General features: G+C 40.9%; 3 protein-coding genes across 4 annotated transcripts; 1 reads left to right on the plus strand and 2 right to left on the minus strand.

The window, feature by feature from the left end:
• Positions 1-2,325: 2,325 nt before the first annotated feature.
• On the minus strand, positions 2,326-9,719 carry LOC129079612 (olfactory receptor 1361-like). 2 transcript variants are annotated; one of them, XM_054584893.1, is made up of 2 exons: positions 9,703-9,719; positions 2,326-3,250 (listed from the first exon to the last, which is right to left on the minus strand). In XM_054584893.1, the coding sequence occupies exons 1-2, from the start codon at positions 9,717-9,719 to the stop codon at positions 2,326-2,328; spliced, it is 942 nt and encodes a 313-aa protein (XP_054440868.1). The 2 variants fall into 2 exon arrangements, with proteins under 2 accessions (XP_054440868.1, XP_054440869.1); XM_054584894.1 differs by lacking the exon at positions 9,703-9,719 and having other exon boundaries at positions 2,326-3,261.
• Positions 9,720-11,227: 1,508 nt separating this feature from the next.
• LOC129079483 (olfactory receptor 1N1-like) lies at positions 11,228-12,175 on the plus strand. Its single transcript, XM_054584731.1, has one exon. The coding sequence runs from the start codon at positions 11,228-11,230 to the stop codon at positions 12,173-12,175; it is 948 nt and encodes a 315-aa protein (XP_054440706.1).
• Positions 12,176-17,698: 5,523 nt separating this feature from the next.
• LOC129079613 (olfactory receptor 1361-like) lies at positions 17,699-18,622 on the minus strand. The gene has a single exon (XM_054584896.1). The coding sequence runs from the start codon at positions 18,620-18,622 to the stop codon at positions 17,699-17,701; it is 924 nt and encodes a 307-aa protein (XP_054440871.1).
• Between the last annotated feature and the right edge of the window lie 2,826 nt (positions 18,623-21,448).

The raw sequence follows: 21,448 nt of genomic DNA on the forward strand, positions 1-21,448 counted from the left end.
GAATCCCATGGTTCTCCCAGCACAGTCCCCAAGTGTGCCATTAGCTGGACTCACTGCCTGCTTCGGGACGTGGGACCCTCGAGGCAATGCTTCGGCTGTTAGTGTTAGTGACTGTGGCTTGGCAGCTCCGCTGATCCCAGGAGAGTGGCCGGGACCCGGGAGATCAGCCTGGACACGGGGTTCTCTGATGTGTGCTCCGAAATTTGGCACTGGGAAGAAAGCCCAGAAAAACTTAGATATGGTCACAGCATGGATGGATGTCTCCCTACCTGCGTCCTGGAAGATGTAGCCTTCTTTTAAGTGATACACTCTACTTTTATAAAACATTTAGCTGTGAAACATGTATTGAAAACTGAGAGTCTGTTTCCCACCTTCCGCACTCCTCTCCAGGAGTAATCTCTTAATGTTCTGACATGTACCTATTCATACACTTTTCTGTGCACATATGTGTATGTACAATTTTGTTTCTACAAAAATGTGTTCATTTGTTCTGGCGCTTTCTTTGTTTCTCTCATCTCATATATTTATTACAATCTTCCTATGTCACCATCAGGCCTACCTCATTATTTAAAAGTGTTTTGTAGATGTACCAGAAGTTATACACATTTCTCTACTCACGCCACTTACCTCCTTTTCAGGGGGTGAGGGAGAGCTATGGCAAAAGCAACACTACATCGATATTCTTTTACAGGCATCTTTGTGTCCATATATTTTTCTAGAAATGGAAATGCTAGATGAAAGTATTTGTGCATATTTAATTTCATCAGTGCCACCAGACTGTCCTTGAAAAGTTAAAACCAATTTATCCAGCCTTCAGGGGCACATGGGAACGCCCTTTTCCATGCCTGACAGCACTGTTGGCTAGCTCTTTACTGCTTCCCAATCTGATGAGAGGAAAAGAAACAATACTTTATGAGAGTTTTACTTTTTATTTTCCTAATTGCTGGGGGCAGTTTTTTTTTGACCGTTTTAGTTTTTCCTTGGACCATTTTCCAACTACATGCTTGCCCATTTTTTCTATGTGGTTTTTTTAAAAACTGATTTACATGTCATAAAGAGATATTCTCCTTTGTTTTCCTTCTTGACCTGACTCATAACTCTCTAGGTGTCTTCAGTATCCAGCTTGGATGGACATTTTTTTCTTTTACTTGTGTAGTGTTTATTCTGAGTACACAAATCATTAGTTTCCCTAGAAAGTACAAGGTGATCTTGTATCAGTCAGTGCTCAAAAATCTGAAACACACATGGACATAGACATCACTGAACGCACATAGTTGGCATTAATAATAGCTCACATATGTTCAGTGTTTACTGTGCACCAGACACTCTGTTTAAAGTGCTCAAATGCTTTTTATGTCTTTTAACCTCACAGTAACCATATACATTACCCCCATGTTCATTGCAGCATTATTCATGATAGTCAAGATAGGGAAATAACCTAAGTGTGCTTTATGGAGCACTTAACTGTAATCCAAGTTTGTTCATATATTATTTATTGCTCAGAGGAATCCCGCAATGTAGTTGTTCTTCCAGTTTTGCAGAAAAAAGAAACAAGAACTGAGATAAATTATGTTCCCCAAGTTACATAGTTTGTAAGTGGTGGGCTTTTGCTTCTGACTTATAACTTCTGACTTGAAGTTTTTGGTTCTTGTCACTATAACTTGGGGACAAGTTAATATAATTAGAACTAGGGTATATGTGTGGAGGGGCTCAGACCAACATAATCCAATTACTTTAATTTATAAGCGAGGAAACCAAAGCTGAGACATTGAGTGATTATCTAACAGTCACACAGTTCATTAATGGCAAAGCTGGCCCTGGAACCTGGAACTTAAATTAAGGCTTTGTTCTTCTTCTATAGTACACTACTTGTTTCAGTGTAAAGTGCGAGGTTATCTATCTCCTTTGTATTTCATTCTACTAGACATAATGAATCTTTTATTCTTGGGTTAGAGAGATCTATATCTTCCATAGTTCCTTTATAACTTGAGTTGAACAAAAATTTGGACTTTTATTTTCATTTTATATGTATACAAGTCCCCACGTGTGAACGTCTCTCAATTATCCAGTAAAAATAAACAAGAGCCATGTAGGAGTGGGTAGTACACTTCTCAAAGGAAGGGGACTTCACAAAGATGATTGGCGGTTACTGTTATCACTGGTCCCCTCCCTGTCCTCAGACATCAATCTGTGCTTTGAAATATAAACATGAGAAAAAGAGAAACCTCAGGTTCAGAGAAGCTACAGTGGTTGGGCTCTCAGGAGCCCAATTTTTGACTCAGTTCTGAGTCTTGGAGTGAGGACCCTAAGGTCCTAAAAAGAGTGTTAGAGTGTTTTTCTTCTGAGTAGTTTTCCCAGTGCCCCCTTCATATCGCTGTTCCTCAGGCTGTAGATGAAAGGGTTCAGCATGGGGGTGACCACTGTGTACATCACTGAGAAGACTTTGTTCTTTCCACCTGAGGGGGATGAAGGAGGACATAAATAGACCCCAATAGCTGTACTGTAAAACAGAGAGACCACAGAGAGGTGGGAGGTGCAGTTGGAGAAGGCCCTTTGCTTACCCTTTGGGGAATCAATTCTTAGAATAGCCAGTGCAATGTAAAAGTAAGATGTAAGGATGCAGACAAAGGGTCCAATGAGCAGCGTTCCTGCCACAAGGATGAGCATCAGGTTATTCACATAAGTACTGGAGCAGGCCAGCTTCAGGAGGGGGACCAGATCACAGAAGAAATGGGGGATGGCATTGGGGCCACAGAAGGAAAGCCTGGTCACTAGGAGGGTGTGCACAAGGGCGTGGATGGTAGTGACCACCCATGACCCAGCCACCAGCAGGATACAGCGCTGGGAGTTCATGGTCATGGCATAATGGAGGGGGTGGCTGACGGCCACATAGCGGTCAAGTGCCATCACAGCCAGGAGAAAGTTGTCCAGATCTGCAAATAGGCCAAAGAAATAGAGTTGTGCAAGACATTCACCATAAGAAATCAGTTTACTTCCTGAGCCAATATTATTTAGCATCTTGGGAACTATTGTAGAGATGAAACCAATGTCAGAGAAGGACAGGTTGGCCAGGAAGATGTACATGGGGGTGTGGAGGTGCATGTCAGAGCCAATGGCCAGGATGATGAGCAGGTTTCCCAGCACGGTGACCAGGTACATGCCCAGGAAGAGCCCAAACAGGAGAGGCTGCTGCTCTGGCCGTGCAGAGAGGCCCATGAGAAGAAACTCATATATGCTGGTCTGATTTCTTCTGTCCATATCTGCAATTCTGTGTGAAATAAATTATATTAACTATTAGTAGCAAAAAAGTAAATAATGCTGTGTTGAAATTTTTTGAACCCTTAAAAAATTATGTGGTTTAGACAATTGTGTTTGGTAAAGCTTGAATTTATAACTGTGCACATCAGAAAAGACAATTTGTAAAGTTAAAATTGGTGTCAGTACTTGAGCAGATATCCAAGGCTCCTTCAAACGATTTCAGCTGTCCCCACGAAACGTGATAGGTAGCATGAAAATGTGCTTTGGGCTGCACATGTCCTATCAGTATACACCAAATAATGATTATTTCCCTGAATGATTATGTAATTAAATAACATTTAGATAGTCACAATAATTAAAATAATTAATAGTATATATAATATGATCATATAGATTAAGTAAAATAATTATAATTAATTTAAACAATTTTTAAAAAGGTAAAATTGCAGAACAGTGTGTATGTTTATAATTTAATTTTTGTAAAATTGAAGCATAAATGTTTGTATATGAGTAAGGACACTGAAAGAACACATTCTAAAGGTCAGTAGTATTTACTCCTGAGGAGTGAGTGTGGGTCAAAGGTTGTGGGTGCCACCTTCTGTGTTACTCAGTTTTACCAGGATATATTATCTTTGCAATTAAAAGATTATTTTAAAAGTATGAAGGATGTGATTCATTGAAGTAATCCAAGTGACTACCCCGAAGGCAGCCTGGAGCTTTGGGGGTTCTGACAAGCTGACCAGGGTGTAATCTCTGAAAGGCAGCTCTGACATATAAGCAGACCAAAAATCAAATGCCTTTGACCCTGGGTGAAGAAAATAAAAAGTGATAGAGCAAGAATTTTTCATCGTAGCCCAGTCCCTCCAGGCCCTTTAAAATCTTCCCAGCTTTCCCGAAGAAAAGGCTCTAGGAAATGGATAAAATACTGCTCCAATTCCCTCCGACATGGCTGGCGATTGCTTGTGCTTTTTCTCTGCCAGCATTGATGTTCTGCACTCACCTGGGTTCCTCCACCTTGTTTGAACCTCTTTGTCTGGATGTAAAAAATCTAAGTTTTGACAGTATATTCTAGCTTCTGACTCCTTTGCTCTCACAGGGCTTTCTTATATTTAGATATTAGATTGATATATTGTAAACCTAAATAAAAGGTGTCAAGTCCTCATTTCATCTCCCCAAAATACACCTGTTTGCTTCTAGCCCTGTCCAGAGGAGAGAATCTTTTTATTTGAAGCTCAGATATCTTTATTTTCCATAGCAGCTGCAGTGAGGCTACACCTGGGACTTCATAACTCGAGAATCTTGGATATTATGTTTATCCAATCCAGATCCATTGCTCTGATTCAATGAAGAAGTCAGAGTAGTAATAATAACAACACTGGTTGAACATTAGCCATGTGCTGGCCACTAGGTTCTCTTAAGTGGTAACTCTGTGCAGAGGTGCTATCATTATGTTTACTTTAAAGATGTAGAAGCTGAAGTACAGAGGGGTTAAGAAACTTGCCAAAAGCCACACATTTAGGATTTGAAGTAAAATTGTCCGAGGCAGAAGCGTAAGTTCTTTCTTTTGCTGTACTGCTTTTCAGTGTTCACAAACCACATTCTGACTCTAGTTCAGCTTCCTGCATATTTTCAATAGGGAGAAAATGCATCATCAGCAAATTCATTCATTCATTCATTCATTCCAACTTTATCAAGATATAGCTGACAAAAACTGTATATATTTAAGGGTACAATGTGATTTTTTAATATGTTTAGTACATAATTATACATACATTGTAAAACGATTACCACAATCAAGTTAATTAACAATTCATCACGTTAGAGGATTTAAATATTCAATTTGGCAGTTACAGTTCATGGCAAATGAGGATATTTGGTACTTTGGGCTTATGCATCAATCTTTTGTGAGTGTGATTGATGTGAATCAGCCCACTTCACTCCAGTGCTTGGGTAAGATCCCATTTCTACACTTGTAAAGCTCATGTCCTCAGATCACAATTTTTACATGAGAGGCTCAGGCTTTTTCCTTTATGGTCAGTCTCTCTCTCCCTGCCCCCCGACTCCCCAACTGCAATTAGATCCAGATATAGGAGCTTAGCATATAACAGGAAATACAGTGATACATTCTGTTACATTCATTCAACTGTATCACCTTTACAGTGAGAATTACAAATAAATGAACACTTATTCCAGTTTTCATTTTTCTTGCTCAAGGGTAAATTAACCTTCAGGAATCTCATTAATTACTAGAAGCATACAGCACAAACAGTGACACTGATCCCAGATGAAAATGTACAAAAATGAATTGATATTCTCAGAATTCTTCTGATGTTCTGGACAAATAAACTAATAAAACATAGAACAATTGGCTTTTGGGGAAATGGTATGTCCCGTGTTTTCAGCCTTTATTATGACAGATGGTCTAACACCCTGGCCAAGGGTCTGAGCTGGAGGAGTGTATCACAACCACATGGGGAGCATTTCCTGTGCTCCCCCCTCAAAATGGAGTTCCCAGTGTAGCTATACACTTAAAACCACTGCATTAAACTCATTTAAAAAAAAATATTTATTTAGAGTTGGGAAAGGAGGGAGAAAGGGAGAGAGGTATCAGTGTGTTGCCTCTTGTGCATCCCTTACTGGCGACCTGGCCTGCAACCCAAGTATGCGCCCTGACTGGGAATCGAACCAGCATCCCTTTGGTTCACAGGTCAGCACTCAACCCACTGAGCCACACTGACCAGAGCAGGACTCCTTTATGCACTTTCAAGAAGAATAGTTAGGTTGCATAGAATAAAGAAAAAAATCTAGTTTGCACTAAGAAAATTTTGATTTGCCTTCTATATCAAACCTAATTATATGCTTTGAATAATTCATTTAGCTTCTCTGAACTGTAGTTTCCCTTTCTGTGAAGAGGGATAACTGAGTCTATGTCAGAGGCTGTTGGGAGGTTTCTTATTGCCTCACATCAGGAAAATGTTGATGCTATTCATGACATAATCAGCCCTTCATGATTCTGTCTCCATCAGTCTATCCAATGACACTTTCCCCTTATGCCATGCCACTTGACATTCTTGCTTAAGAATCCACTCGCAGTCCTCAAACAACTCATCCTATCCTGCCGGCATGCCTTCGCTGCTTAGCTCTTCCACTTCCTGAAAGACTCCTCTTTTTCTCCGCCACCTGGCAGGAGCTCAGGTGTCACCACCTGGGGATGTTGCAGTTCATTGCTTTATCCTCTGTGCTCCCACAGTCCCGTTTACAGGTCTCTGGTAGAACACTTGACATATTGCCTTACAATTACTTATTTATCTCCGTTACACTGTGTGTCGCCCAATGCCAGGAACTCATCTTTATTCATCTTGTTTCTTCTTAGTACGTACTTGGTAGTCATCTGTTGAATAAATCAGTGGATGGGTGGGCTGTAAAATGGCATTTTAAGCTATGATGAAACTGTATGGTGTTATTGTTTAGCTACCAGCATTGCCTTTTACTTTTAGAAATAGTTAATAAAACAGATGACTCTTACATGAAGATCTTAGGTTGCTTAGCATACCTTCTAGTATAGAAGGTGTTAAAAATTGTTTCTGAAAATGAAAACATTGTATTGTTCATGTTGAATTAGTAATCAGTTGTGCATTTTCACAAGTACTGAATTCATGGTTTATTTATATCTTACATTTGAACGAAATATTGTTTTAATTTAAAAAGGATGTAGAGAAAATGAATGCTTGGGATTCAGATTTAATATGAACATATCTTGATGTGCCCCTTCCCAGTGCTGAGAGGTGATATTGCCGTTCTCTCGCATTTACATATTTGAAAATAGCCAGCATGACCGCACATGCTCCATCCGCATGTCAGGCCCCTCTCAGGAGTATATGGGGGCTTTAGGAAACTGGTTTCAGGGACCAGAGGGTTAAATTTATAACCTGCCAGAGTAGTCCTCTGGATCAAAGCTACCTAGCCACCCCACCCTTTAGGAACCAAATGACGTAAGTCACTTGTCTTATTGTATGAATGAGTAAACAGATCTCAAAGAACTGCTGTACTCTGTCCAAGTTCAGCACTACAACTTATACCAAAAACAGGATTCCTGAAACTATGAACCATTCTGCTTCTCTTGACTAACCAGAAGAGGGGACAGGCATATAGCCAATGACTTACTGTCAGTCCTGAGTTGGGCCAAGAATTGCTCCTTATTTCTTCCTGTTAAGATAGACGTTTGAATATTCTGTTATCATTTCTCACTTGTCAAGACTGAAGAAATCTTTTTTGATGACCAAATGGAAAGACAGCATCTTCCCCTATATTTAAGACATAAGAGACCCAGGCATGTGGAAGCGTCATCTGCTCTCAGGAAGGAGAAATGAGAGCAGGGCATCGTCAATCCTGAGCCAGCCAGGTTGACTAAGATCCCAAGAAAAACAAAGTTACCTGCCTGCGGTTTCCAGCACAGTCCCCAGAGCTCTCTAATGGAAGTTGCAGACATCTGGGAATACCGGTCTCTAAAATACCCATTGCGGGGGGAAAAACCTTGGTTCACTGCCCAGTGCTAGTCCCAGAGCTCTAAGTGAACTGCTCTGTGATTTTATAAAGTTCACTTATCCTCTCTGGGCTTTGGTTTTCTGAGATAAATAAGTCAGAAAACAACATGTCCTCTCACAATAGAAATCTTAGAGTTAACATTTTTGTCATTCTGGAGCATATAAAGTATATCTTATTGTGGTTTTAATGAACATCTCTCCAGTTCTTAATGATGTTAAGGACATTTTCATCATTCCTATAACTTCTTTATAAAAAGAGTCTGGCTCATTTTTATTGGAATGATTGTCTTTTGGTAATGATTTGTATGAATTTTAATTATGATTTAATTAATACACTCTCTAATTTTCTTTTAGTTTAAGCCTTTAAAAATCCCAAAATTTTATCAAGATATTTGACCATCTTCAATTTCCATACATCTTGCATTACTTCCTAAAAATATTTATCTTTTAATTTAGGCGTGTCTTCCGTAAGTCTCTTTGCATGTTAAACCTTCTGAGTCTTTATGTATCTAAGAATATTTCTATATGTCTCTACGTTTGAATGGCACCTTGCTGGATATAAACTTTTGGGTTCAAAGTTTGTATTCCTCTTGTTCCCTAAAAATATTTCAGTGTCTGCACTCAGTACAAGAATCGAGAAATCTATTGACTTAATGACTACCATTCCTTTGTAGGCAAACTTCCCTTACTCTCAGGTATTTGAAAGGCAAGGAATTTCCAGAGTTCTTTGAGAAACTCTAGTTGCCATTGGCTGGACCAAATCACAGTGGCCCATTGCTGAAGCTGTGTAATTGGGGCCCGTTGTTTCCCAGGGCGTTTTCCAGTGCTAAAATGACTGCTCAGGGTTTGACCAGTTGTGCTGACCGTTGTGTTCCATCCTCAGTCGGGGATGTCCTGGCTGAAGGAGTAAAAGGTGATAGTCCTCCAGTGATCTTGACTAAGTAAAGGGAGCAGGGAAGACAGAATTTGCTGCTGCTCCCAGAGGAATAGCTGACCAGTGCCAGTGTCGGTTGTAGTCTGCTGGGTCTGGCTGGGGCTTCTCCACTGGCATGCTCGGCAAAGTGGTACACCCATTGTTTCCTACCATTTTTCCTCAGTGACCAATGACCCTCTTCAAAAGTTTTCCATTTGATGAGGCATGTGCATTAATGACTGCAGCGGCAGTGTGGGCTATTTTTTATGCCATGTACACCCAGTGGAGCAGAAGAACAATTGCACACTAATCTGTGAATGTTGGGGTGGGCATGGCACACCCATTTCCATAAGTGAAATGGATCCTGTTATTACTTGAGAATCTGAGGGAATTCAATGTTAATTTGAGGATCATGAGATATGCCAGCCAACTGGCACATCTTGACAGAAGTTACAGGTAATTCTGAGCCAGAACTATACAGGCCCAAGAGCCATTTAGTGCACCCTTTCATCTGCTAGTTGCATAAAATCTTCAATAGATTTTCAATTTTCAATCACATCAAATCTTGGACTTCCGTTTTAGTTTTTAACCTGTATTTTCATTCATTTATTTATTTGTTTGTTTGTTTGTTTGTTTATTGAGTTGTCATAGGACATACTTCAGAGGGGGTCTTCTCTATTACCTCCTGGTAGCCAGCTTCCTCTGCCAGGCAGTCCCGACTTCCATCACCAGGAGTAGGAGAATCCCCCATTGTGCTGCCTTACTCACTTTATGGGCCCAGGGCCTAAGCTGGTAAGAGGGCCGCCTTGCAGCATGTTGATATGCCACAGCACTTAAGAGGACCCCAGTCACTGCCGACCCTTTTATACAGTAAGCCAACACGGTCATAATGTTCTCTGGCTTCTCAGAAGAAGTGGGGTAAGAAGTCATCAGAGCCACTTTTCTTAATTGTTTGTGCTACAAGACACCATGGGATTCCCCCACTACCTCCCACCCCGCCCCATAACCCTCAGTGTTAGGGTCTTTGAATTAACTTTTCCCCCAACATCCTCTCACAGGGCAGCAATAGACCTCCTTGCTAGGCAAATTCTCAACCTAGCTTTCTGCCCCCACATTCTGTTCCTACTCATGATTGTCTTCCTTATCCTCATGGGTTTCTCAGTTTTAATATTATTGTTATAATTCTAGATTTTTTGTTTACTTCATTTTCTCAAGAATTGCTTTGGTGGGTAAGAGCCACCTGTCTAAGCTGATCACACACTTAGCAACAACCTGAAATCCAAAGGCTTAAAGGAGTCAAACAATGCCCCTTCCCTCAAGGTAGCAAGGCCTGATAATCTTTTCGCCAGGTTTGGAGTCAAAGTGTGCTGTGCTGGCCTCCTGTCCTGGCCTCCTCTCGCCACAGTTTGCAGCTTTCCGAGGAGATACCCCAGAGCAACCATCACACTAAGATCAGTGAGACGCACATGTCCTTGGACACAAAACTTATCAAATGCAAACCACCTGATACACTCTGCACTCCCTCCTCCGTGCTCCTTGGTGAGTGCTGGCCTGGGGAGCCAAAGTATGAAGCTAGAGCCATTACTTCATGTTTGTCTCTGAGGATGAGCCAGGGGAATCATACTCCAGAGGCCCCGAACTAGAAATACTCCTGTGACAATGTGCGCAATTATGTCTAACACTCACCACTGCACTCTAGTTGCGGCTCGCTAGCTGACTCAGTGAAACCAGCAGCGCTGGGTCCCTTCATCCTTCTCAATCGCTATAGGGTAAGAAGAGCCCTGTGTGCTTAAAGCCCCCCCCCCTGAGACCAAAAGGGAGAACACAGGCACAGGGTGGGCTCCTTTGGTGGTGAATGTTGTTTGGGCCAGGTCAATATGGTAGGTGCCGTGAGAAAGGGGCAGATCGCAGCCAGCGTCCCTGCATCCTGGCCCAGACACCCTGAGACAAGTGGTGAGAACCAGCCCCTCACAGCGAGTCACCTATGTCTGCCTCCTGCAGAGGAAGAGATTAAGCTCAGAGGTGGACGTGTTTAAGGACTTGGGAAATGGCTTCAGAGTCCACACTGTATTTACTGTCTTTGAGATTTTGTGCAAGTGACGTAATATCATTGAGCCTCGTGTAACTCATCTGTGATATCAGACAATAAAAGCATGCACTTCACAGAGTATTCGGTTCAATGCTGTAATGTATTAGCGCTTTGGGTTTAGCAAATGGCAGTTCTTAATAATGCCTGTATGTCACATAGCAAGGATGGAAGTAGCCTGGAACTCACATTCCCAACTAATACCTACCACTTTGCTGTTTTGTTTTAACCTCTCTGCCTGCTTGCTCTCCCTTTCCAGGTAAATTGAAGAGTAGGAGAGTTAGAAGAGACCCAGGAAGGAGGGTCAAGGGACCTGTAGTCTAATCTACTAAATAAAATATGACTATATCATTGAGGGCCACAAGTATTACTTTTTCTGCAAGTTTCCTGTATCTCTTTTTTCTCTTTTTTAGAAAGAGTGGTGGCATGGATAGCAACAACCTGTCCAGTATCACTGAATTTGTCCTCTTGGGTCTCTCTGAGAGCCCAGAGCAGCAGCCTCTCTTATTCAGCATCTTCCTGACCATGTACCTGATCACTCTGTTGGGGAACCTGCTCATCATCCTGGCCATCGGCTTTGACCCTCACCTTCACAGCCCCATGTACTTCTTCCTGGCCAACCTCTCTTTTGCTGATGCCTCCTTTTCTTCCACCACAGTCCCCAAGATGCTGGCGAACATCCAGACACATAGTCAGACCATATCATATGGGGGGTGCTTGGCCCAGATGCAGTTTTTCATGATATTTGGGGCACTGGACGACTTCCTCTTGGGGGTGATGGCCTATGACCGCTATGTGGCCATTTGCAAGCCCCTTCACTACTCCACAGTCATGAGTCCGCTTGTGTGTGTGCTCCTTCTCATAGCATGCTGGGTTCTCTCCAGCCTTACTGCCCTCTTACACACCCTGCTCATGGCTAGGCTTTCTTTCTGTGCACGTAACACCATCCCTCACTTCTTCTGTGACGTGGTGCCCCTGCTGCAGCTCTCCTGCTCAGACACAAGCACCAACCAGGTAGCCCTGTTCACCGTGGCCTCCACAATACTTACTGGTCCTCCGGCCCTGATTATCCTGTCATATGTACACATCATCGCTGCCATCCTCAGGGCCCCGTCTGCCTCTGGAAGGCAAAAGGCCTTCTCCACCTGTGGGTCCCACCTCACTGTAGTCTTCTTGTTCTATGGTACGGCAGTTGGTGTCTACCTGTGTCCCCCTTCATCACACGCAGGGAGTAAGGACAGGGTTGCAGCTGTGTTTTACACAGTGGTGACCCCCATGCTCAACCCCTTCATTTACAGCCTCAGGAACAGTGATATGAAGACTGCACTGAAAAGGCTTTTTGGAATTCACAACTCTCTCCTCAGGGACTCTTAACCCTATATCTGTATCATCTGTATTTTGAAGTTACACTCTGGAGAAACTCTGGGCTTATGGAGAAATAGTATCCCCTATTACATTTGCTTAGCTTTTAAAAAATGATCTGGAAATCATTCTCTTAAACCCCCCAATCCTACAATGTATATAGTGAGTGTATTTCATAAAGGCCAGGTACTATTGTAAGTGTCAATATTTTCTTGGTGTCTGGTGATCTCAGCTAGACTGGGGCAAGATTAATTAAAACTTCATTTGTGTACTGTTACTCTAATGAAAGTGTGAATTTTTAATGTGCAAATCAACCAGCATTTATTAATGTCTCCCATTTGCTAGGTACTTTGTCAGGCAGAGGCGATACTGATTCCGTGCCTTTATGGAATCCACCTTCCCATGTGGAATGTGGTTGCACATATTGATGCAGTTAGCGACAATACAGGTCCAATCATGATGATTTCTTCATAAAGCCTAATGTTTACTTGATTCTACTTTTTTATCTCTGTAAATGTGTTATGCCAGTTAGTTCCCCAATTATAACCATGTCAGATATGGTACTATGATTATCACATTTTAGAGATGGGGAAACTATCAGTAAATGGGGAATGGAAGGTTGAAATTTATTTCTTTTCTGACTCTGGAGTCCAAACTCTTACATGCTTAAGTATCCTGCTTCTCAATGCTAATGTTTGTACCAAGAGACAGATTCATGTTAAGCTAATATGTGTACGCTGATGCTACCATGTACCAGGCACTGTGCTATATACTATTGGCAAAATGAAAAAATGAGGAAGATACCATCCATGTTTATACATGGTAGAGACAGACACATGTTCAGTTTAGTGTTAATCCAGTCAGATGGTGATAGTTTCCATAGCAAGTGTTGGAGCATAAAAGGAAGAAGAAAAATCTGTCAGGTATAGTTTTACCTATGAGGTGACATTTTATTGAGCCTTAAAGTATAAGCTCATTTGAACTGGTGAAGAAAGAAGAGGGAAGATTCCACAGGGGCAGGCTATTTACCATGGAGGTTATGCTTGTTTTTGGAGCCCATTATAGCCCAACTTTGGAAATGTCTGGTTATCTCTTTGAAGGTGGGTCTTGCCTTTCTTCACCAGTTCAGTTTCCATAAAGTCCCTCGGTCGATTCTCTTCTTTGTGGCTCTCTCTCCTTATTATTTGTTGTCAATGCCTTTGCATTCTGGCTGTAGATTAGTATTTCCTGGTGCTCCAGAACTCTCTAGAGAAGACATCCTAGTGTCTTTCATAAAAACAAAATAATAAAAAAGGTAATTCCAGTGCAACCAGGTTTGAGTATACTGCTGTGGGATTTTTGTCCTGGCAGCAAAAGGACAGATGAAATAAAGTATGAAAATACCTAGTTCATTATTTACCCAACTCAGATAAAAATCACTGGGGGGTGAGCACCAAAAAGTTCCTAAATACTTTATACTGGTTGAGTCCTTTTATACCTAGTCCAATTTTTTATTCCTTGTCTGCTGTAATTCTCTGCCTCTCCAAAAAAGTCCTTTGGGACTTGCTACACACTATCTCTGAATAACAGTTGTTTCATTTTTATGTATTATTTTAAATTATACTAATAATAGTATTAGAGCGAGATATTTATCACTTCCAAAGAGTCTACTTGTACCCTCATTTTTGTGCTTCTACCCTCATTCAAATAGATAATCAGATAGATTGTATATTATTCTGCTTACTGGAAGGATTTCTCCTCACCATTATTCTTTTTGTTGTTATTGTTTTCTAAACACTAAGTTTGAAGTTATTTCCTTCCTTCTTCTTACTTTTGGTATATATCTTGTCCTTCTTTTAATAACTTCCTAAGGTAGAACCTATGTCATTTATTTGATGCTTTTCCCCTCCTTCAATGTATGTATATAAAGAGATAAATTTCCCTTTAAGCATTGCTTTAACTGAAGCTCGTCAACTTTGATATATGGTCTTTTCATTATCTTGCATATCCAAATATTGTCTTACTTCCCTCATGATTTATTTTTTGACTTACGATTTTTAGAAGTGTGGTGGTTAATTTGGACTGGCTAACTGAAATAAGCCAGTCAGAGAAAGACAAATATCATATGATTTCACTCATACATGGAATCTAATGAGCAAACTGAACTAACAAGCAAAATAGAGACAGGCTTATAGATAGAGAATGGGCTGACAGATCTGGTGGGGTCGGGTAAGGGGTGGAGGGAAGAACAAAAATAGAAAATTGTCTCATGGACACAGACAACAATGTGATTGTGGAGGGGAGGGGGATGGGTGGAGGTAGAAGAGGGTATAAGGGGAATCAATGGTAATGGAAAAAATACAATAAAAATAACCTATTAAAAATATTTATGGCTTTTCTACATATTGTTATTGGTTTCTTTAAATTTTTTTTGTTTTCATTTTTTTACATTTGTTTATTATGAAATAATTTCAGACTTGCAAAATATTGCGAAAATAGTAAAAAACATTCTTATTTACCTTATAACCAGCTTCCTTGATAACTACAGTGAAATTACCAAATCAAAGAAGTATTACTGATAAAATTCTATTAAATAATTAGCAGACCTCATTGATATTGTGTCGCTTGCCAGTCATGTCTTTTTTCAGGTCCAGCATCCAGTCTGGGATCACACATTGCCTCTCACTGTTAGAATTTCTTTTAGTTTTGCATAGCTCTTCTGTCTTTCATGATCTTGACACATCTGAAGAGTACTGGACAGTTAGCTATTTTGCAGAATGTCCCTCCACTTGGAGTTGTCAGATGTTTCCCCCTGATTGAACTCAAATTATGCCATTGTGACATCACAAAAGTGAAATTATAAACTTATTATATCATATCAGGAAGTAAATAGTGTTGGCATATTTTATGACTGCTGATGTTTGTTCTGGTCTCTTGGTTAAAGTGATGTTTGTCTTTATTTGTAATATACATTGAAAATGTCTTTTTTCAGTTTGTCAGTTGTCTCTTATTTTGTTTACAGTTTTTCCTTGCCATGAGCAGTTTTAAATTTTTATGTAATCAATTTATCAAAATTATATTAACTCTTGATTTTGAAGGAAAGTTGTTTTCTTTACTGAAGTTAAAGAGGAGTTTACCAGGTGTCTTTCTAGTACTTGCATGACGAATGGCGACACATTTGTCTCAGAACTTTTATTAAAGCTGGAGACAATTTCCCGGTACCAGAGATTCACTCACTAGGAAAAGGTTAGGGTGCACATGTCATCTTGTGCATTAAAAATGGCAAATGTTGCCATGGCTGCTGTGGCTCGGTGGATTGAGCGTCGGCCTGTGAACCAAAAGGTCGCTGGTTTGATAACCAGTTAGGCCACATGCCTGGATTGCTGGCCAGGTTCCCAGTTGGGGGTGTGCAAAAGGCAACCAGTTGATGTTTCTCTCACACATCAGTGTTTCTCTCCCTCTTTTTCTCCTTCCCTTCCCTCTCTCTAAAAAAATTAATAAAATCTTTAAAAAAAATAAAATGACAAATATCATATGATCTCACCTATAAGTGGAACCTAACCAACAATACAAAGATGCAAGGAAAATAAGACCAGCAACACTGAAAGGAAAAGAAATCAACAGAGACAAGAGGGAAGGAGGGAAGGGGGGCGGGGAAAAGGAAGGGAAGGGGAAAGTCAAGGAACATATAACAAGGACTCATGGACAAAACCAAAGGGGGAAGAGCTGAGGGAGGGAAGGAGGGAGGGGGCAAGGAAAAGTGGTGGGGGGTAGGCAGAGACAAATGTATTTGAAAAAATAAATTAAAAAAAATACAAAAAAAATGACAGATGGCAAGCTTCTTTCTGAGAGGGGGTGGAAAGGAAGAGAAGGGAAGGGAAAGAACAGGAAGAGAGAGGAGAGGAAAAAAGAGAAAACTGTTGTAAGCAGTATTTGCAGATTATAGAATATGTGTTGACACTCTGCTAAGCACTTTGTATGTGTTATCTTTTTGAATTCTCACAACAGCCTTAGATAATTACTATAGTTATAATTACTATTCACTTGTTTATATTTGGAAACTGAGACACAAGGATGTTGATAACTTGCTGAAGGTCATACAAGCCGTGAATGGTATATCGAATACATGAGCCCAGGTATTTCTGACTCCAAAATATGTCTTATTTTCATTAAAAAAAACTATTTTAAAATCCTGAGTATGTCAGTGAGATCTCTGTAGTCACAATTATGTAGGGAAGAAATCAAGAGTGCAGTGCAGTTTCCAAAATTTCTCCTGTGTATTATCAAAAAATCCTCTGCGGGTTGTTAGGATATATCCTTAGAAGCATCCCTGGGGAAGATGCAGTAATGAAATTAATACAGGTATCTTTTTAAACAATTTTGTTAAATTTATTGGGGTAACATTGATTAATAAGATTATATAGGGTGGTACAAAAGTAGGTTTGGTTTACAGTCATAAGTACACTAAACATAGTTTATTCCTGTATTATTATTTATCAATTTTATTTTCTATACAAACGACTGTAAACCTACTTTTGCCCCACCCTACATAGGTTTCAAGTGTACATTTCTATGATACATTATCTGTATATAGCATTGTAGATCCACCACCCAAAGTCAAGTCTCCTTCCTTCATCATGTATTTGACTCCTTTTACCTTCCTTTAGTCTTCCTCCTACCCCCTCCCTCTGGTAACCATCATGCTGTTATCAATACAGTTATCTTTTAAAATAGATCTAAACATAGACTGCTGGCATAGTGCTGAAGAATGACAGTTGAGTAGGCTAAACTTGGTGAGAACTCCAAATAATGTGGTCCAAGCACCGTTCTCTCTGATTATGTGGCTTCATTCCTGTCATTTCAGAATACCCAACCAGAGACTTATACTAAAGCAGGGGCGTGGTTCCTTGTGGGGTATACCAGAACCTCTGTGGCTGTTTACTCTTCCATCCTCTACCTTCTTATTTGCCTTGCTTCATCTTCAAATCACTTGCTAGTATTGGGAGAAGCTCTTGATTAGAGCTGTGTGTGTGAACATTATGAAGGACACAAGAAAGAAGAAAACTAGCAATTGAGAGGAATATGTGGATTCATGTCCATTTAGGCATAGAGTAACCATTAAGTGTATGCAATTTGAAATCAGATATCTGTGTTCAAATTCTGGCTTTGCCTCTCAGTAGCTGTGTAACTTCAGGCAAATAATTTAACCCTTTTGAGCCTTCGTTTTCTTTTCTGTGCAATGCAAATGTTTACCTCAAAAGTACATGTTGACTATTGCTGAAGATAATGAAGATCTACCCATAAGATTTGGAACAAGTAAATTTACATATTTATATAGATAGTTATCTTTCTAACCCTCTCCAAAATACTGTATGATAGAGAATAATTTATTACCTCCTTTTGTAGGTGAGGAAATTGTGACCCAATGAGGTTATCTGATTTGCTCTAGATTAGAAAGCTAGCAAGTGGATGTAGATTGCAAGATAACTCTATAAGCTGATTTCCCCCTGAATTCCCCAAATGAAGTCTTTGGCCTCACGGAGATCACAGTGCCCTTCAGCTCAGAAGTCTCCCCAAGGCACTCTTCATGTCTTTGTTCCTCAGGCTGTAGATGAATGGGTTCAGCATGGGGGCCACCACAGCATACATCACGGCTGCAATCCTGTCCTTGCTGGCAGAACCATCAGTGGACGGAATGAAGTACACCCCAATGGCAGACACATAGAACAGGCACACTGCTGAGAGGTGGGAGCCGCAGGTGGAGAAGGCCTTCCACTTCCCACGTGCCGATGGGACCCTCACAACGGCAGCCACAATGCGGACGTAAGAAATGATGATTAGCAAGGGGATCAAGATGGTTAATGCCCCTCCCCAGTATATTAGCACATATTGGTTGGCATAAGTATTGGAACAAGAGAGCTTCAACAGTGGGAGAAGTTCACAAAAGAACTGAGGGATGATGTTGTCTGCACAGAAGGATAATTGAGCCAGCAGAACAGTGTGGGTTAGAGAGTAGGAATGAGAGAGGATTAGGGACATTGCCACCAGCAGAATACAACATCTGGGACTCATGACCAAGGTGTATTGAAGAGGATGGCAGATAGCCACAAGCCGGTCATATGCCATCACTGCCAGGAGGAAAACATCGAGACCAATGAACCATAGGAAGAAGTAGATCTGAGAGAGGCATGCAGCATAGGTGATAGTATGCCTGCGGGCCAGGATGTTCACCAGCATCCTAGGGACCGTGGTAGATGATAAGCACAGGTCAGTGAGGGAGAAGTTGGCCAGGAAAAAGTACATGGGGGTGTAAAGGTGTGGATCAGATCCAATGGCCAGGATGATGACGACATTCCCCACCAGGGTGACCAGGTACATACTCAGGAAGATGCCAAAGAGGAGAGGCTGCTGTCCCTGCTGCTCAGAAAGGCCCAGAAGGAGGAATTCAGAGACACCAAATGTGCGGTTTCCCGGTTTCATCCTGCTGGTGTAACTAAGGCATAAAATGGAAGGTGGAGCTTCAAAAACTTTTCTTGCCCTAATATTGTCTTGATGAAAAAAAAAGGCATAAAATAAAGAGGAATCAGGATGTTAATAGCTATTAACCAAAGCTTAACTCTATGAATAATTATTACACCCATTTTATTGATGAAGGAACTGAGTCTCCTAGAAAGAGAGAGGTAAAGTTTAAATCTGGAAATTCTGACTTTAGAGTCTTTGATCTTACACTTTTCACTAATCTGGCTTTAGTGAGGCACCAAAAACTAATCCACTTATTCATTCCACATTCAATGAGTACTTACTATGTGCCAGTCCCTGCTATAAGTACCAGAGAAAAGGTGGTAACAAATACAGTAAGGTTTCTGCTCTCCTGTAATAATATTTAAATCAGAGGAGTCATGCAATAAGCGCACAAACAAAAAATAAGTGCTAAAATAAAAAAATATACTGATGATAGCAGATTACTTTAAATTTGTTGTCAGCAAAAACTCACTATGAAAGAATGGATAAGAAGACTCCAGCTCAGGAAAGAATTGGGTGGAAGAGTGTTTCAGATACAAGGAACCGTAAATGCAAACATGGGATAAGAACAGGCATTTGGGAGAGGGGAAAGAAGAGAAGTGTGGCTGAAGTATGGTGAGCAAAGGAGAGTGGTAGGAGAGGAGATGGGCAAGGCAGGCAGGGGCAGGTCCCATGTGGCCATGGGGTGCACACTCTCAGCACAGGAACTTGTGGTCATGGGTGCGTGTTTAAGCAGTGTAGACAGTCCCTATCTGATTTATGGTGTGGAAAGATCACTCTGCTACTGTCAAGAGAAGGATTGCAGGGACAGGAATGTAAACAGGGAGTAAGGAAACACATATGGAATTCAGAGTGATTTTGGGCCATGTTTTAGAGAGGTTAGCGACTTGCTCAAGGAACCGTACATGGTGGCTCTAGGCTCTACAGTAAAGACTTTCCTTGTCTCCTGCTGCACCGGTAGAGGTAAAAATAGTGAAATTCTCTGAAATAATAAGGAAAGAATTAGGTCATTTCCTTTATCAACAGGTGCCATTCAAAAATCATATAGCTAAAAGAATCAGAGAAATGATCTCTAGACTCTTTTCCAAATGGCAGAATCCTGGGAATGTCCTGGCAATGTAAGGGGACTAAAAGAGGAGCCAGTGATGTGGGTAGTTCTTTGTCATTCCTAGACGGTGAAAGAAGGGAAAAGGCAAAGGTGTCAGGGACCATTTGCAGGATCATAGATACAAAAATCACTTATGATGTGTTTACTGTGTTCCAATGGTGTCTGTCATTGAAGCCATACAACCCATATGCCACAGTTACCTCGCACTTTCAGATCAGGAAACAGAGAGCTCCAAGAGACTAACTGACTAGCCTGACATTGTGTAGCTAATAAGAGGACAAGTCAATAGCAAACTAAGATCTCTCTTCTGCCCCACCTGGAACTTTGTCTATTGTGCAGTTCTACCTCCTAGAAGAGACAGACTTTTATTTTCTCATGGGAACTATAGATATTTGTCAGCTACTTTGGGAAGGTAAGTGTGAAGTCAGTCCAACCTTTAGATGCCTCCACGGTGGGTCTACGGAGCCATGTTTGTCACTTTTCACCTATTCAAATATTCCTTATGCCAGGAACACCTGTAGGCACTAGGCATTGGAAGTTAAATCAAGGCAGGCACAGTCTGGGTGCTTACAAACTGATTTGGGAGACTGACACTAAGCAAGTAAACAAGTGAACACCTAATCAGAAACTCTGATTGGTATTGAAAAGGAGAGATATGGTGGTATCACCTAGAAAGTATAATTTAATGGCCTAATTTAGCTCAGAGCTCAGGGAAAAACTTCTTTGAGAAAGTTAAAAGTAATTTGGGGTCTGGAATAGTTATTAGCTATATCATGAATAGAAGAAAAGAGAGCAGGAGTATAAACTTTTCAGCATACATGAATGTCCAAACAAGGTAAAAAGGGTCTGGCTGGTACAGGAATACCAGTGTGGCTCCATAATAGTGAGCAAGATGATAAGTCGCATGAGATACGATCTGGGCTCTCTGGCCACAGGTGATGACAGTACCGTGGAATCAGCTGATTCAGAGTCAGGTGGGTTGTCTTCTAAACTTGGAATTAGTGATATAGAGAGTTTAGCCTGTTAGTTTTGTGCTCTGAAGATAAAAGTTCATGCAGGATTTGAAGTTCAGGCAGAGTTGGGCAGTCTCCTGGCCACCGCAGCCTTGCATAAACCCTTGTTAAAAGGAAGAGGAACTATTCTGCACAGATATATCTGCACGGAAAACATTGGAACAAAGCTGGAGAAAAGAGCAGTCAGGAGGTGTGGCATCTCAGAAGGACAAAGAGTAGCTGACTCCTGATTTTCCAGTGTAATTTCATTCTCGTGAGCCTTTCCCTCCATAATAAGAGACAGAATGACTTAGTGCTCAAGATTGCAGACTCGGGGATAAGACAGACGAGCCTATCGGTCCTGCCCCTATCATCTATGAGCTCTGGGCAAATCACAAAACATCACAATGATCATAGCAACAATAGCAAGAAGAGTCAATGAGTATTGACAGTTAACATCCTGCCAGGCACTGTGCTAAAAGTGCTTTACTTACCTTATCTCATTGTATTTTTACTATCTTATGAGATGAACTCTCTATTTTTCCAATATGAAACTAAAGTGTAAAGAAATGAAGTGATTTGTTCCAAATGAGGCAGCTGGTGAGTAGAAAAGTCCAAACTAGAGCCCTGGTCTGTCTGACTCAGTACTTACCCGACTGACTCCAACCAATCTTAGATTTTACT

The sequence above is a fragment of the Pteronotus mesoamericanus genome, unplaced genomic scaffold (assembly GCF_021234165.1).
Source record: "Pteronotus mesoamericanus isolate MK-2021 breed Mesoamerican mustached bat unplaced genomic scaffold, CSHL_Meso_final contig_78, whole genome shotgun sequence".
NCBI lineage: Eukaryota > Metazoa > Chordata > Mammalia > Chiroptera > Mormoopidae > Pteronotus > Pteronotus mesoamericanus.

Bases quoted from the DNA above. Each gene is read 5' to 3' on its own strand.
- LOC129079483 (XM_054584731.1), top strand. From the start codon at position 11,228: ATGGATAGCAACAACCTGTCCAGTATCACTGAATTTGTCCTCTTGGGT.
- LOC129079613 (XM_054584896.1), bottom strand. From the start codon at position 18,622: ATGAAACCGGGAAACCGCACATTTGGTGTCTCTGAATTCCTCCTTCTG.